Source organism: Lipotes vexillifer, unplaced genomic scaffold (genome assembly GCF_000442215.2).
Source record: "Lipotes vexillifer unplaced genomic scaffold, Lipotes_vexillifer_v1.1 scaffold591, whole genome shotgun sequence".
Classification (NCBI taxonomy): Eukaryota; Metazoa; Chordata; class Mammalia; order Artiodactyla; family Lipotidae; genus Lipotes; species Lipotes vexillifer.
In genome coordinates this window covers 899737-916271 of record NW_006791954.1, presented here as the reverse complement: position 1 = coordinate 916271, position 16535 = coordinate 899737, and the positions used below count along the sequence as shown (strand labels likewise).

The 16535-nt window shown below is 58.8% G+C and overlaps 1 protein-coding gene across 1 annotated transcript in view; it reads right to left on the bottom strand.

The window, feature by feature from the left end:
• Positions 1 to 1944: 1944 nt before the first annotated feature.
• PPP1R9B (protein phosphatase 1 regulatory subunit 9B) overlaps positions 1945 to 16535 on the bottom strand; it is a 16039-nt gene continuing 1448 nt past the window's right edge. The window contains exons 3-11 of the mRNA XM_007465226.1: positions 12467 to 12599; positions 11033 to 11153; positions 9017 to 9121; positions 7843 to 7978; positions 7102 to 7254; positions 6938 to 6991; positions 4184 to 4413; positions 3772 to 3868; positions 1945 to 3571 (exon numbers count right to left, since the gene is read on the bottom strand). Of these exons, the coding sequence (XP_007465288.1) occupies positions 3518 to 3571; positions 3772 to 3868; positions 4184 to 4413; positions 6938 to 6991; positions 7102 to 7254; positions 7843 to 7978; positions 9017 to 9121; positions 11033 to 11153; positions 12467 to 12599 (1083 nt within the window). The 3' untranslated portion in view covers positions 1945 to 3517. The remainder of the gene's footprint in view (positions 3572 to 3771; positions 3869 to 4183; positions 4414 to 6937; positions 6992 to 7101; positions 7255 to 7842; positions 7979 to 9016; positions 9122 to 11032; positions 11154 to 12466; positions 12600 to 16535) is intronic.

Here is a 16535-nt window from a genome sequence, read left to right as displayed (position 1 = left end):
GGGAAACTCCCCTCATCTGATTTCCCTCCCTTATGGCGAATGTTGGGGCTGTGGCAAACCTACACAAGCTCCTAAGAACTGGGGAGGTGGCAGGGCAGGGCTGGGGTAACGCCTCACACAGGCTTGCCCATGGCCACTTGACATAGCCCCAAACATGGACATAGCTCACAGGTGAGTCACCTCTCAGGCCTGAGGAACTCGCAAAGCCACACACGCCGTCCCCAGCCACACACCACACTCAGGCTTTGACTTGGGCTACTTTCCAAAGGGATTCCACCTTTTGGAACATACGGGGTGCAAGCCCCTCACCTAATACGCAGGACAGACGGGGGCAGGACCCCACCCTGGATGCTCTGCTCTGGTCAGATCAACAGAAGCCCTCATCACAACCCCCATGTCTGCCTCGTCACCCAGAAAGATCCAGCCACTTCACTCCTTGGGACTTTTTTTTTTTTAATGAATTTATTTATTTTTGGCCGCGTTGGGTCTTCGTTGCTGCGTGCGGGCTTTCTCTAGTTGTGGCGAGTGGGGGCTACTCTTCGTTGCAGTGCGCGGGTTTCCTCATCACAGTGGCTTCTCTTGTTGCGGAGCACAGACTCTAGGTGCGCAGGCCTCAGTAGTCGTAACACGTGGTCTCAGCAGTTGTGGCTCATGGGCTCTGGGGCACAGGCTCAGTAGTTGTGGCGCATGGGCTTAGTTGCTTCGCAACATGTGTGATCTTCCCGGACCAGGGCTCAAACCCGTGTCCCCTGCATTGGCAGTCGGATTCTCAACCACTGCGCCCCCAGGGAAGCCCCTCCTTGGGACTTCTTGGCCAGGTTGCCTGAGCAGGGCCCAAGTCACCTGTAACTCTGGAGATATGACCTGTGACCTTGTGGTTTGGTGGTTTCTGATCCTGGGATTCAGCCACCTGGATTTGCCTTCCCAGCAGTGTTCCAAGGAAGATCCACTTGTAAGAGAAAATGCCTAGAGAGGCACGGCCACCATCCCCAGGTTGCCAGGTGATTCTTAGGTGGGTGGCAGAACTGGACTGGTTATATATGGCCCTGAGGTATAGAACTAGGATTTTTGGAATGAAGCTACGGGAAGCCAGAATTCAGCTTGACATGAAGGAGACTTGTGCGACAGAGCCATCCAGAAGGGAGTGGCCACCACAGGAGCTGACTGCCACTGGGAGTTCTGGTGGAGGCCACTCATCTCGGGTTTGTCAGGGACCCACCAAGGTGACTTTGAAGGGGCCCTAATGTCGGGACTTCATTCTTTAGGGCAAAGGGGACTGTGAGAATCCTCTTGGTGGCCGGGCCACTGAACACAAGTGTCTTGTACGTTTTTCTCACACACAGCACACAGCTCCCAGAGCAAGGAGAGGCCCCACTGCCCCCTGCTCTCATCTGTCTGGCATTTCACTAAAGTTTGTCCCTGGAACCCTGGCATCTGGACTCCCAGACCCATTGGTATTAGAACTGGTGAGTTAGCAACCAAACCTGCTGGCACAGAGCAGAGGTCTCGGACTACTTAAGGCCTCTCTGGCTACCGCCAGAGAGATTCTCTAGAACCCAGGGGACAAAACTGCTCTGACATATCATCTCCCACCCCCAGCTGCACCTCCAGAAAACTAGGGGCTGGGTATCCCCAACAGGTTAGACTTCTCAGGGGAGGGACTCAGGGTTCACCTTACTATATCTAACCCACCCTTTGAATTCCATCAGAGACCTTGAAAAAGAGGAAAGCGATGAGCATAAGGAAAGCTCTAGAAACCCCAGCCCCGCCCCGGAAGGGATGGGGGGCGGTGGGGGGGTGGTGGCAGACGGAGTTTGCGGGAACAAGGGTTCTCAGTATAAAGATCCTCAGGGTCAGAGGTAGCACTAGCGGGAGACCACTGGGCTCAGGCTGGCATCTCTGCCCCCCCACCCCCTCCTGCAAATCAAGAAACCAGGCAGCAAGGCTCTGGGGGCTGCTTTTATGGGGACGACCTGACAGAGGGCATGGTCCGTACAAAACCGGGAACAATACATACATATATATATTATATACAGAGACGCAGTCCTGTGGAAGGCGGGACAGAGGTGGCCTGGCCGGAGAAACCAGAAGCACCCCCCCACGGCCCCGCCCAGCCAGCCCCGCCCCCTCCATCTGCTGAGGCCGAGGAGGTGAAGTGCATGGGCCCAGGCACTGACACAGCCAGCTCCTTCGGGGGTAGGCGCACATCTGGGGGCAGGAAGTGGGTGCTGAGAAATACTGATCGATGGCACGGTCTATTTACAGGGGACGAGGAAAAGCCAAAATTGATGGAACAAGTGTTGTTGTCTTTTAAAAAAAGAACAAAAACCCAGGCAGAGGCAGGGGCATGAGGAAGAGGCAAAATGAGAGATGTAATCCGAAAGGGGAGGGGACCTGGGGTGGGGGTCTCACCTCCCTTGGTCCAAGCCCCAATTTGGGGTTAAAGTGGGGAAACGGAGTCGATTTCACTTAGAAAGCAGGCTGCCAGCAGGGCAGCCCTGGTCTCCAAAAAGATGAAAAGTAGTAAAATTTTGCCCTCCAGTCAAAACATTGGAAAACTGTGGGTGTGGGTGGGGTGAGGCTGAATCTCTGCAATGTTAGTACAAGGCTTCCAGGTGTGGCCCTGCGTAGGGCAGGACAGGGCCTGGCTCTCCAGTGACAAATGTTCCCCTTGCCTAAAACCAGGCCCCCTAAGCTGACCTCCTCTCCTCCCGCTCACTCCCAGGGTCAGCCAGGAATCCTGGTCCCCAAAGAGGCCGCAGAACAGTTCCAGGGAGAGGTTATGGCTATTTGGCACCTGGGGGAGGGGAGGCACAAGGAGAAATCGAGGGCTGCTGCCCCAAGGGGGAGCTGGACATCAGGTGTCCTGGACTCTCCCTTTTCACGAAGGATACATGAGAAATCAGTGCAGGGCCAGGCCCAGCCTCCAGGCTCTGGGTAGACTCTACCCATCCTGCGAGGGCAGACAGGGATGGGAGGAGAGGTGTAGCGGCAACCCCCTCCCAGCAGGAGGGTCAGAATGCAACAGAACAGCACAAAGACGGGGAGCGGGGAAGGCTGAAGAAGGTAGACTCTCAAGTCAAGAGGCCCAGGGGCCACCTCGGGGCCCCGTGAGCAGGGAGCAGCCTCCAGGTGGTGAGATGCTGGGAGAGCCCCCAGCCCCTTTCCAGTCCAGAGACAAAGGCTGGAGGTTGTAAAGTCTGGCAGTTTGGTCTGCAGGTCCTCGTGTCCATCCACCACCCAGGCCAGCCCTTGGCATCCCATGGCCTCTGTGCCTCAGCCCCAAAGGCTAGAAGGAGGCCATCCTTCCAGCCACCTGTCTGCCCGGGGCCACCTTAAGGGGGCCTGTAATATGGGCCCTCTGGTCCCTGAAGCTGGGGGAGGTGGGGTGGAGGGGTGGGGGAGTCGGGGCACCTGTCCCCAGGCTGGTAGGGGGCGGGGCAAAGTATTGAGGACAGGGGAGGGGGGAGGACGATGGGAGGGGATTCGTCATTGTCCGGTCAAGGAATGATTCCTGTTAAGTAGAATTGGAATTCCTCAGTGTTTGCAGGTTTCCTTCCAGTTCCGAGATCTGAAAAACAAAGGGGAGAGGGAGTCAGGCCTGGGCGCTGGGCATGGTCCCTGCCCTTCGGGCCCCCCTGAAGGAGACATGACCCTGAGCTGCCAGCCAGCAGCATGACTCCTCTCTCTCCCTGCAGGATCCACAGGGTGGGTGCCACAGGGGGGCTGACCTGCCGCTCCTGCCTGCCCCTAGGGCGCCCCTGGGCCTACCTTGTCCAGGAGCTTGTCCATCTCTTCCTTCCTCGCCAGCTCTGACTCCTCTAGAACCCGGCGCTGTGCCGTCTCCTTTTTCAGGAACTCAATCTCCCTGGGTACCAGTGGGAGACAAGACAGTGGGTGAGGGTGTCTGGTCTAGCTTCCATCCAGAGAGTCTCAGGGTCCTCAGCCCCGTCCTCGGCTCCACCTGGGCAGCTTTTGCCGGCTCCTCGTTCTCAGGTCGGGAGGTCCCAGCTCTTCCCAAAGCCTCTGGCGCCCAGGCATATACAAACCCAGGCATCCCCACCACAGGGCCCTCCAACGTCTGTGCTCCTTGCCTCCCTACCTGGCTGGGGTGGGGAGGGAATGCCACCACAGGCCTCTCAGTCCTCCCCAGGCCCAGGAGCCCCAGCCCCCAGCCACGTACTTCTGCTGGTAGTCCTTGATGAGGCGCTTGGCCTTGCTGTACTTGCGCTCCAGCGCCTGGTACTGGGCCTGGGTCTCCCGCAGGTGCTCGTCCACAGCCTGGCACAAGCTCTGGGCCTCGCCCCAGTAGCCCTCCAGTTTCTCCATGCGCTCCTTGTTCTCCTCCACGCTCTGCTCCAGCTGGGCCTTCTCCAGCCGCCACCTCCCCTTCTCCTGCTCCAGGCTCTGCAGCTGAGAGGGACAAACACCCCTGGGTTGGCGGGGGCCCGAGTCGTTGGATGATTCCTGCAGATATGGAGCCCACTGCCCCCCAACTACTGACTCTCCTTGGCTGAGCCTGAGAACCGAAAGCTGGAGAGGGGGGAGGCGGGACCACAACCTCAGCCTTCCCGGCCAGGGGCCCTGACACGTTGCCACACTCCTAGAAGGCCGGAGGCCCAGGATCGTCACTGATTAGCTCAGGGACTTGGGGTAAGGCCACTTCTGTCTTAAGCTTTAGTCCTCCCATCCGTAAAGCAGGAGTGATTCCTTCCTTGCCAAGCTCACAGAGGCTGCAGTGAGATGGTGGAGGTAAAGGAACAGGGCAGGTGAGGGTCACCATTGCCCTCTATCCCCTCTCTGCAGCCCTGGCTTCTGTGGCTTCCTAAACAGTCCTGGCTCCTCTCCCAGCTCCCTGGCCACCCCAGTGCAGACCTCCCGGCACCCACAGCCCAGTCCTGGGGACTCTGTTCTCTCTCCACTCACCTCCTTCACCACCTCTGTGTACTTAGCCCCGCACCTCCCAGCTCCTCAGAGGCACCCTGCCCCCACCCACACAAACCTAGTCCTCCTTTTCGGACTAGCCCACCTCCATCCCAAAGGTGCCATCATCTCACTGCCACCCCAGCGCTCAGCTTCAAGCCCCACTCACTGCCTGCCCCTCAAACCTCGTTGGCTGCAAACACCCCTTGCCCTCTGTGTCCCAGCCACACGGGCCTTCCCGCACATCCTCAGACCTGCCACATTCCCTCTCGCTGCAGGGCCTTTGCCTCCCCGTTCCCTGTGCCCGGAATGCCCACACCTACCCTCCCACTGCCTCGTCATTTCCCACTAGCTCACCCTTAGGCCCTCTGCTTAGTGCATCACTTCCCAAGAAGTCTCCCGTGATTCCCCTCTGACAGCACGGCCCACACACAGCCCGGCTGCATCAGGCTCTGCCGGCTCTAGGAGCTCAGCGGCCCTGTCCTCTCCTCTAGAGTCCGTGTCAGCTTCTACGATACCAGTGTCGGTGCGCAGACTCTAAGCCGCACAAGGGCAAGGATCAAATCTGCTTTTGCCCATCACAGGTACTAGATGGTGCTGAGCACTTAGAAGGCGCCCAGCAGTTCCTCCCCTTCATGCTCTGCATCTACCCAGGAACATGGCCTGTCACCTCACCCTAGAAAATGCAACTCAAATCCGCCCTTCCTATCCATTCCCTCTGCCTGTGCCCTGGGCAGCCCTGCCCATCCCTGCCAGGACATCACCCGGGTTTCTAACTGGTTCGCCGGCCTCCAAGTCCTGCTCACCCTCATGCCTCCCACTTTGTCGGCAGTGACCTTCCCCCCTCATGGCCCCATATGGCCAAAGAATCAAGGCTGGAGCCCTTAGCAGGGTGTCAGGACACTGCAAGCATAGCCCACCCTGGCAGTCCAGCTGTCTCCCACTTCTCCCCCACAGGAACAGCTGCCACACAGCCTGTGGGCCTCCTTCCAAAGCCAGCCTCCAAGCTCACGCTGGTCTCCCTGCTAGGAGACCCCTGCCTCAGCCATCTAAACCCTGCCCTCCCCCTGGGGCTGTTTCACACTCTCCTCTCTCCAGGTGTGCTGGTCTAAGCCCACATATGGGAGTGCACATGTGCGTACCTGGGTGCACCATGTCTGCACAGTCCCTATGTGCCCCTGCCTCTCCCTGCCACACTGGAAGCCCCAAGGGAACTGGGACTCCTAATGTCCAGGCCCAGCAGGGACCCAGTACAGACTGTGTATCAGAAGTCTGTGTATCTATGCCTGTGAGGGTGTTGGCACCCGGTGTGCTTGTGTGGGTGTCTGTACATAGCACATATGTGTGTTTGTAGATGTCACGTGTGCGCGCCATCTGGTAGCATCAGCACCTCTGTGAGGATGCGCACGTCCTGTGACACTCTTCTCGCGTCTCACAGCGGACGGACACAGCAGACGGACACAGAGGTATTGCCATGTGAAGCATGGGTCCGTTGTCCCCGTGTTATATCTGAGCAGAGTGGGTGTCTCTAGGTGTCTGGGTGAGTGAGTCTGTGGGTACCATGCGCCTGGGTTCGGGGCTGGTGCACGGACCCCTGGATGGTTTACGTTTACCGCTGGGCTTGTATGTAGAGGACACGTGTGAGACTGTGTGAACGTGAAGACATCCACGTTCAGCTGTTAGAATGCTGACGGCTAACAGCACAACTTTTTACTGAGCACCTATTATGTGTCAGACACTGTACTAAGGACTTTACGCGTAGTATTCTATTTTATCCTCACAGTGATCCTATGGTGTTGGCACTGTTATCAACCCATTTTACAGGTGAGGAGAATGAGACCCAGAGCAGCAAGTGAGTGGTGGAGAGATGGGTCCAGAGCTTGCGCTCTTAACACTACCCTCCCTCACCTCAGAGCGGCTGGTTCTGCACACACCTGTGGGTGGGGGGCAAGGGCCGGCGTGTGCAGTGTGAGGGTGGAGGGGTCGCCCCGCCCCCACTCCCCGCCGCTCTTACCTTTCTTTTCAGCTGCTGGATCTCCGCCTCGGTCACGGCATGCTTGATCTGGAGCTGTGGGGGCAGGGGCGAAGACACTCAGCTCGGGCTGGGGTAGGCAGTACTGCAGGGCTGGACACCAGCCCGCCCTTGCCTTCCACCAGCCCAGGGACCCCTCTGCCCACCTCCTTGAACTTGTGCACCAGCTTCTCAGGCTCCATGTCCACAGGGGACAAGGCATCCTCGTTCTCTGCTAGCTCGAACACCTCGATGGCCATCTCGCCACCTGGAAACGTGGGGCTCAGCTCCTCATCCTCGTCAGTGGCGTATTCTCCTGTCTGCGAAGGGAGACAGGCGGCTGTGCACCCTGCCCACCACAACCTCCCTCAGCCCTGAGGACTGGGGCCTAGGCCAGCAGCAGTCTTCCCATGTCAGACTGGGGGCCACCCAGGGGTGTGGTTCACGCCGCCCTCATCAGACTGGGGGCCACCCAGGGGCATGGTTTGTGTCTACCCCCAACAGCCTGGAGAGTCCCCAGAAGACAGGAGTAATTCCCCTGTAAGACTGAGGGCCCTGAAGAAACAGCCTCTGCTTTCCCCCTCACACAGCAGGTCCCCTGAGGTCTGGAACTGTCTCCTTCCTCAGACTAGGTCCCCTCAGAGTGGAGGCTCTTAGAGGGAACTACGTTTTTCTTGTAGGACCAGGAAGGCTTTCTGAAGACAGAGGGTGTGACTCTTCCATCAGACTAGAGGTTCTTTAAGGGAAAGGTCTGCATCGCCTCCCTCAGATTGGGGGCTCCCCCAGGATAGGAGCGTTGCTCTGGGGTTCTTCACAAGGCCTGGAAAGTGGCAGAGGCAGAGGACGGCTATAATACTCCATCAAGCCACCAGGGGGCGATGACGCTGCCAGCCAGGCGGAGTCCCTACCTCCTCGTCATCCTCCCCGTACTGGGCGTATCTCTGCTCCATCATCTCCCGCTGCCATCGCTCCTGTTCCAGGGTCTGCTGAATTAGCTGGGCCACCTCACTCTGCTCACCCGGCCGCTCCCGGCCAATCATAAATCTGCAGAGGCACCAGCATCGTTCCCTTTGTCTCTGTCCTTGGCTGGAAAATGCCACCATCCTCCCCGCTGGTATTCCCCTCTCCACATCCAGGTCCTCCCAGGGAGGTGAAATGAAAGAACTGAGTCCAGAGACTGCAGAGTGTTAATAATGTATGGGGGAGCAGGGGGCCCTTATTGGGTTTCCTTCCCAGGAGAAGCAGAGGCCCACTAGCCCTTCTGGCCAGTCTGTGGGGAGGCGAGATGTCAGCCAAACTTCAGGCTAGGCCGCAGGGGACAGGAGTTCGGGGAGGTGCCAGCGTAGGAGCTCTTCCCCCACCACGTGGGGGAAAAAGAGGCAGGGGATTGGCGAAGCTGACCCTGGGGCTGTAGACGGGTGTCTTGTGTGCACTCCAAGGCCCTGAGCTTCAGGAAGGGGCGGGATGATGGCAACTAGAGATTAGGATGGAGAGGAAACAGTGGAACTTCCAGGCACCAGCCCCTCCTCGCCGTGGCCACCCACATCCTGTTTCTCTACCACCCTTTTCTGGGGGCAGTGCCCCTCTTGGAGGGGGCAGGGAGTGGTCCTTGAATGTTATGCCAGAGAGGAACGTAGAGAGCTTCTAACCCAACCCCTTTAATTGACAGACCCAGGGAGAAGAGTCTTCACAGGAATCACCCGGCTAGAGGGGAGGGAGGGATACACTGCAGTTTGGACGGCACTCTCCCAGCATGTCTTGGATCTTCAATGAATGAGTCAGGACAGGCAGGGAGAAAGGAGAATAAGCCCAAGAGGCCAGTTTGGAGGCATGGTGGACAACGGGCCTTGAAGCCTGAGTGCTGGTGGCTAGCAGCAGTCAGGGGCTAGAGATGTGAAGGCAGACAGGGCAGGGGATGTGCACACAGCAGTTCCTTCTGGCAGGGAGGTGGTGAAAGCTTCTCTGTAAGTTGGGCCACCCAGAGTCTTAACTAGGCGTGGGCAGCTGGGCAAAGTGGCCAGATGAGGGCTGAGCCTCCTGTCTGCTCCCGCTGCCCACCGCCCCCATCCTCCCGGGCCTCACCGCACACGGCCCTTGGTGTTCCGGAGCACGGAGGCTGCAAAGCTCTGGGTCACTCCCACCAGACTTGTGCCATCCACTTCCACCAGGAGATCATTCACCTGGATCCTAAGGGAGGTGACACTGGTTAGGGGGGGTCACGAGGCAAACTGTGGAGCTGGGGTAGACATGGCCCCCCTCCCATCAGTAACTCAAGGCTCAGTCCCCACAGGGACCGGGTACTTTGTCTACCTGCATAAGATGCATGAGGCCGGAGGACCAGGTATCAGCCAGGCCCACGGGCAGTGAGACCCAGGCCAGCACACCAGACACAGGCATCCAGGACCAGGAATTGTGGCAAGCACACTTGCCATGACAATCACAAGCTATTTCCCCTCCTCCACCACACTCGGCAGACCAGTGTGACATCCACAGAGCTCATCACAGCCATGCACACCAGCAAGGGCCTGCCACGCACACATGTAACACACAGCCCTCTTATACAGCCATCTCCGTGCAGACCTGAGTCCGCAGATTTCCTCCAAATGCCTGAGACCTGTGTTCACACACAGTCCCACAGGGTCACCCCCTGCCCCCATACGGGTGCACAGCCCCCAACACGCTCCAGCTGTGGTGCTGGAAGCCCTTGTTCTCCACACAAGGAGAGAGATGGGGGTGGTCCAGACTGGCCGCCGAGGGGGATGAAAGCGTGGGAGGGACCCTCGGCCACCTCCTTCCTCCACTCCCACCTCCCCCCCCGAGTGCCAGGCCTCCTCGCAGGGCTCCCACACAGAAATGGAGGAGACAGCCTACTGTAAACAGCTCACACCAACACGCCCCGTGTGGGGACACTCTCACAAACACACACACTCCCCACCCGGCCAATAAGAGACCATGGGAAAGGCTCTGGAAAGTTCAAATGAGGGGGTAAGTGAAAGAGCAGGGATGGCCTTCCTTCCTTTTCTCTGACCCCCCAACCCCAGCCCGCCATGCCACCTGGGCTGCAGCAGACAGAAGCTCCCTGAATGAGGCAACCCCACCTCCAGCATCATGACCCCGGTCCTCACAAGGACACCCACTCACCTCTGTCATGTGGAGGGGTCTGTGCTTAGAGGTACCACAAGGTACCCCTGATATCAGCCTTTAATTTACAATGACCCAGGGGCGCCCTACAGCTGTTCCCACTCCCCCTCTGCAATCCACACACAGTAGGGAGGCTCCAGAGGGGTCACTGGGCTGCCCATAACTCCAGGGGGTCTTCCTGAGCCCTCTGACCCACAGAACTCACACCCTCCAGCCTCAGAGGCCAAACACAGGCACACAGGCAAGAAGCAGCCTCCTCCCTGGCATGCCCCCACTGGCTCTTCCAGCCTCACCACACACCTGATCCTTTGTGGTCTCTAGCTCCAGCCATACCTGCCTGCTTTCGGTGCCCTGCCTGCAATGCCTTGCACGCCCTACTCCCTCAGCCTAGCTAACTCTTGCTCATGCTTCGGGTCTCAACTCCAACATCACTTCCTCCAGGAAGACTTCCCTGATACCCAGAGAGGTCAAGCCCTCCTGTTTTAGGGTTTTGTGGCACCCTGTATTTTTCTCTGTTTCACCATTTTCTGTGTATCCACTATTCATCCATCTGCCTCACTACACTACATGCTTCCTGAGGGCAAGGCCTCAACACTGACTCCCCAGCGCCTGGCACCAGCCCTACAACAGCGTCAGAGGCTCAGTGTTTGCTAAACGAAAAAAAAGCTCACAGGTACCCTGCTAGGACAGAGCCTCCAAACCCGTACTCTCCTCACCATGGCCCAACACACACTCAAAACCAGGACACGCAACACCTACACATAGCCTCCTAGCATGCAAGTGCCATGAGGGCGAGCGCTCCGTCTGTTCTGTTCACTGTACCCCCAGGTCCGGGACCAGCACCTGGCACAGTAGTGCTCCACGAACATCTGAGCCCCACACAGGTAGTGGCCTGCCCCCCCTCGCCCAGTGGCCCACCCCACAGATGATGGCTGATCAGGGAAGGGGAGGCCGTACCTGCCGTCCCGATGGGCTGCACCGCCTTCAGTCACAGTCTTAACAAAGATGCCCAGCTTCTCCAGGCCCATGTCTGCCCCGGCCCCCATGCCAATGATGCTGATGCCCAGGCCCTCGGAATCTGTGAAGCAGAGGGTGATGAGAAGCAGGTAGGGGGGTGGGGTGAGGAGCTCCAGCCTGGGGCTTGCAGGGGACAGAGTGAGAGACTCCCCATCCCCTACCCTCACGCTGAGGTATGGCCTCACCTCAAGAAGCAGTCTCCACGTGGGGATGTCCCACACCTGGGGAAGGGACATGGTTCTGTCCACCTCTTCTCTGCCAAGCCAACTAGGATGCTCTTGGGTCACTGCCTGCCCTCTGCCCCATCCAAAGAACAGATGGGCAGCAGGGCGTGCTGAGGGGTACTATCTGTATGCAGACGCAGGTGTGTGGTGGCCACAGGACCACTGAGGGAGCCACGACGGGGATGATCTTCCCCCTCCCTAAGCAGTCTCATCCCTGCTCACAGCCCTTATAATTCAAGACCTCCCGCTTTTGTCTCCCCCTAGACCCACTCCTCTCTCCACAGCTGCCGCACCCGCCTGTCTAACGGGCTTCTGACATCCAAACTCATGATCTTCCCCCACAAACAGGCTTTTCCTGTCTGCCACTCCTTCGTGGGGCCTGGGAGCCACCTGGATTCCTCCCACCCCCTCATAGCCTCTGTGGAAGCCAAGTAACCACCGAACCTTGCCAATCCCACCTTCCAAGAAGCTCTCGAGTTGTTCATCCACTTCCTGCATGGCCATCATCTTGTCCACACCGCAGTGGCCCCTCTCCATCCACTTATAACCCTTCACCCCACAGCATGGCCTGGTGTGGTCTCTCTAGAATACCTTTCCCAGGTCTTGCAAGACTTCCGGTCCATCTTAGAAAAAAGTGGTCTACAAGGCCTTGTTTGCACACCCATCTTCAACACCCTCTGAATCCACCAGGTCTCTCCTCTCTCCCACACGCTCCCCTGATCTCCTCTTCAGGGCTCAACTCAAGCATCACTTCCTTGGGGATCCCCCCGAGTCTGGTCAGGTTTCCTGTTAAATGCTGTTATAGCGGCCCCTCCTTTCTTTTCCCGGCCCCCTCACTGTACACAAGGACGTAGTCAGATGTGACCATTCCACCCAGGCCTGCCCCCCACCTCCACCGTCGCTCTCCCATCAAGGCTTGGCCCACACAGCCCAGGACCCAGCCCCCAGTGCTCCCGGGGGGCCTGATGACTTCAGGAGCACACAGTGCAGCATGACAGGGGTGGTGGCGGTAGGAGCCTGGGCTGGGCTGAGTCTGTGGGGCTGTGGGGCGCTGACAGAGGCCCAGTTAGAGGTAACGTCTCTGTGGAAGCGCCTGAGGGTCCAGGGCGGAAGCTGGCACGGGGGAGGAGGCGCAGGAGGCCCGGCTCACCCTTCTCCAGCTCCACAGGGAACAGCTCCAACCTCTCCACCCGCTTCTCCAGCTCGTACTCAGCAGAGGCTGCCATGGGATCCACGTCCTCGTTGCGGCGATCATAGTCCTCGTTGGAGTAGGTGCTAAACACCTGGGGAGGAGGCCGCCTGTCAGAGGAGCCCGCAGGAGGGCGAGCGCTAAACCACTGAGAGGGGGCCCAACGGGCAGGCTGCGCCACCCACCGTGCTCCCCTCCTGCCACAGGCCTCCCCCAGCCCGCAATGACCCCAGCTCAGAGTGGGGGCCCTTCTAGTTCCGGAACTGTGGGGCGAGAGAGAAAGGGACCCATCCTTGCCGCATCCACACCATTACTCCCCTGCAGCTCCAACCACATGAGCGTGGCCAACTGGAGTAGGAAAGGAAGGTCAATGCCAGAGAAACTGTCATACTCAGGAACCCAGGTCCCCAGGTCAGAGAGAGATGGACAGACAGCCCCTGTCCCAGACAGAGGCGAGGGTGGGCACGGACACAGACGGCAGGAGAGACGAAGGAACAGGTTGAGTGGAAGAGGGGAAGAGGAGAAAGAGTGAAGGAGATGCTGCAGGATGCCAGATTTGGGGGGTGGCGGGCGGGAGTGGAGACGCAGGGAGCGGGAAGGGAGGAGACAGAGCGGTAGAAAGAGGCAGAGGGGCACCCAGGGCCCAGCTGACCTGAAGTGGAGGCCAGGGTGGAGGAGGGAGGCAGAAAGGACCACCTCTACCCCCATGGAGAAAGGGCAGGCCAGAGGAGCCCCTATGGCCTTGCCTGCACAGCCAGGCCTCAGTCTCCCTCTAGAACCTCAGCTCTCTGAGGTACGTCCCTTATCCCCAGGGCACTAGGAGGCCTAGGCAGAGGTCCTGGGCCCAGTGCCCTGTAGAAAGCAAGGAGAGCAGGAAGGTGCCAGCCTCTGACACTGTCCACAGCGAACCCGGCCTTACTGTCCCCTGTACCCCTCTGCTGTCTCTGAGCAGAAAGGGAAATTCCCCAGCCTGACCCTCCTCCAAAGAACAGAGAAGTTAGGACAAGGGCTCTGCAGGAGTACCTAATTCTGGGCCCAGGCAGGGTGCCCCTGGTGGGAGGTTAATGAGCACCATTTGGGGTACCATGACGTGTTCCTGCTTCACTGCCTGCAGCGACAGGCTGGCACCACTTGGAGCCAAGCGGGGGCGACGAAGGGTGGCAGCAGCTCTATCAGATGGCTGGGCCTGAGGCCTGAGCAGCTGAAGTGGGGCACCGTCTCCCCCAAGGCCCCTGCCAGGGCCCCACTCCTCCAGGAGCAGGCTCCACGGGCACCCAGGCCGGCAGCGGCACTCTTGTGTCCCAGCCTTGGTTTGGTGTCACCCCCACGAAGCCCCACCACTCCCACAAGGGGGCTCCTAGCTGGAGGAGTCCATGTGGTCACTTGACTCACTGCCCTCAACTTCACAGCATCAGAGAAAGTTGAGCACAAACCCTTAAAAGCTCCTTGTCGATTGTGCAGTAGTCGGACTGCCCCCCCCGACATCTGGCCAGCAGCCCCAAGCTCCTGGAAGGGACAGGCTACCTCATCCACACACAGTGCAAGATGCCAGGTCCGCTGCCCAAGGTCATGGGGGTTAGCCTGTGACAGGGCGGGATGAGACTAGCGGGTGGGTCACTGAGACTTTGTCCCCTTTGCACATATGCCCCAGGCCCTGGGACAGGGGCTGGTGTGTGCCTAGACCCGGCAAACTGGCTTTGGCCCCCTTTTGTATCTGAGTCCCTTTGACCCTCACCCTCTACTCCAGCAGAGATGGTCCCTTCATCCCTGTCTATGTGGTGGCCTGGGTCAACAAAACCCGCCCCCACCATTGAGTAAGCACACGCAATCTCTCTCTCTCACACACACACACACACACACACACACACACACACACACACACACACACACACACACACACACACACACACACACACACACACACACACACAGAGTGACCTCCATAACACCCTCACAGCCTGTCCTCGGCTTTGCCCTCCCCTCTTTTCTCAGCCTATCAAATCCTGCCCCCTGCAGGAAACCCAGGCCTCAGGCTCAGAGGTCCCAGACTACCACTCACCACTGCCCACCACCACGTGCCCAGCCTATCTCAGGGTCCTGGACCCAGTCCCCCCTCTCCAGGTGACAATCTGGAATTGAGTTCTCTGTCCTCAGCAGAAGCCTCCATAAAGGCAACAATTGGGTCATCCAAGGGGCACAAGACCTGGACTTAGTATCAATGCAGGGGGCGCAGCAAAGAGAGGGAAAAACTGGGTGGCGGGGGGAGGAAATTCCCAGTAAGGTCAAACGTCAGACACGCACAGGCGGCACCACACACCACAGGCTCCCACACACAGGCGAGCAACAGTCACCAGGGAGTCAGAGAGCACTGTTCCAAATCATGTGCTATTTTCTACCCAAAAATCAGGGTAAGGTGTCAAATATAGACAGTCAGAGGCCCAGGGCTGAAAGACCAAACTCCAACTGAGGGGATCAGACAGCTCAGAGAACTGCTGGTGGTGGTGGGGGGGGAGGTCCTAACCGCCTCAGTGGTCCCCACCTCTGTCCTCAGTGTCCCAAGAAACACCCATAATCTTCAATTCTCTCCCTCCAGGATGCCAGCACCTTCAGAATAGGAGAGGGGAGGGGAAAGGGCTTGTGAGGTCACAGCTGGGGGAAGGGGCTGGCTCAGGTGGGGAGTAGCATTTTTCAGGCCCCCTGGGGTGGAGGTGGGAGAGGAACAGAGGTTAAGATGCTGGGGCAGGTGAGAGGAAACTTGGGCAGCTTCAGTGTGCAGGAGTAGTTATGGAAACTTCAGTCAAAGAGATGAGAGTTTGACTGGTGAGGGGTAAAGGCTGGACTTTCCTTGGCCTGGACACCCCCATGAAGCAGACTTGGAGTTGGGCACAGCTGAGCCTGGCATGGTGAGAAAGACCCTTTAGGCTGAATGTGCCAGCCGAGAATGGAGGGTAGTAGGGAGGGCTGTGGTTCTTAATTCTCCCAGGGATCTCACCATCAACATTCTCCTGAGGATCTCAGGGTACTGGCACAACCCACAAACCAATCAGCAATACAGAAAGAGAGAGAGAGAGAGAGAGAGAGAGAGAGAGAGAGAGAGTAGAGAGGGAGTGAGAGTGTGTGTGTGTGTGTGTGTGTGTGTGTGTGTGTGTGTGTGTGTGTGTTCAGGGCACCCAGAGAATGAGGCAAGAGCGGCGCTTGGGTCCTGCCAAGGCCAAGAGCAAAAGCAGGAGGCTGCTGCCAGGCACCTGGGGGTCTCCCAGCCTCGCCCCCTCCCTTCTTCTCCATACCCTTCAGAAGGCCTAGCATCCTCAAACAGCACAGAAAGTGCCTGCTCCCTGTGGAACCCTGCACCCCCACCTCGGGAGCTGGCCCAGCGCAGACCCCAGGGAACAGGGCCCGAGTCACATGGCCCCAGCTCAGCTCAACCTCACAGACCTGCTTCCCTCTTTCAGTTCTGTAAAGTTGGGGTGAGGGCTACAGACATTTTGGAGAAAGGGCTGCAGGCCACTGCACGTTCCTGCTCCTCCATCCCCCTATGCAGCTCTGGTGCAGGGGGAAAGCAGGGGTGTTTCTAAGCTCCCCAGGCCCCTCCAGCCCAGAGTGGAGTAAGGACCAAAGTGGGGAGGCTCTCCTGAGGACACAGATACACACACGCACACACACATACACAGACACACCTTCCCACCACCCAAGCCCACGCCTCTGGCAGCCTCTGGAGGACGAAGGTCTGGGAAAGGAAGGGAAAGCAGGTGTCCCAGGACGCACGCAGGGCAGGGCAGGTGAGCCCCAGGGCTGGGCGGGGCAGCGGGCACAGGAACCCGAAGGGCAGGTCAGAGCAGGCCACCCCGGCTCAGGCCTAAAAATCTTCCCCCTCTGACAAACAGCTGGAAGTCCCCCACGCCCCCCCTAGGGTGGTAACTTCTGGGAAGGGGGCTGGGTGACAGGGCTTGGCTCAGCCTGCCAAACCCGGCTGGCTGGCGAGGCGGGGGCGACTGCGTGCACGTGGCAGGGGCGGTGCGGGGGCGGGGAG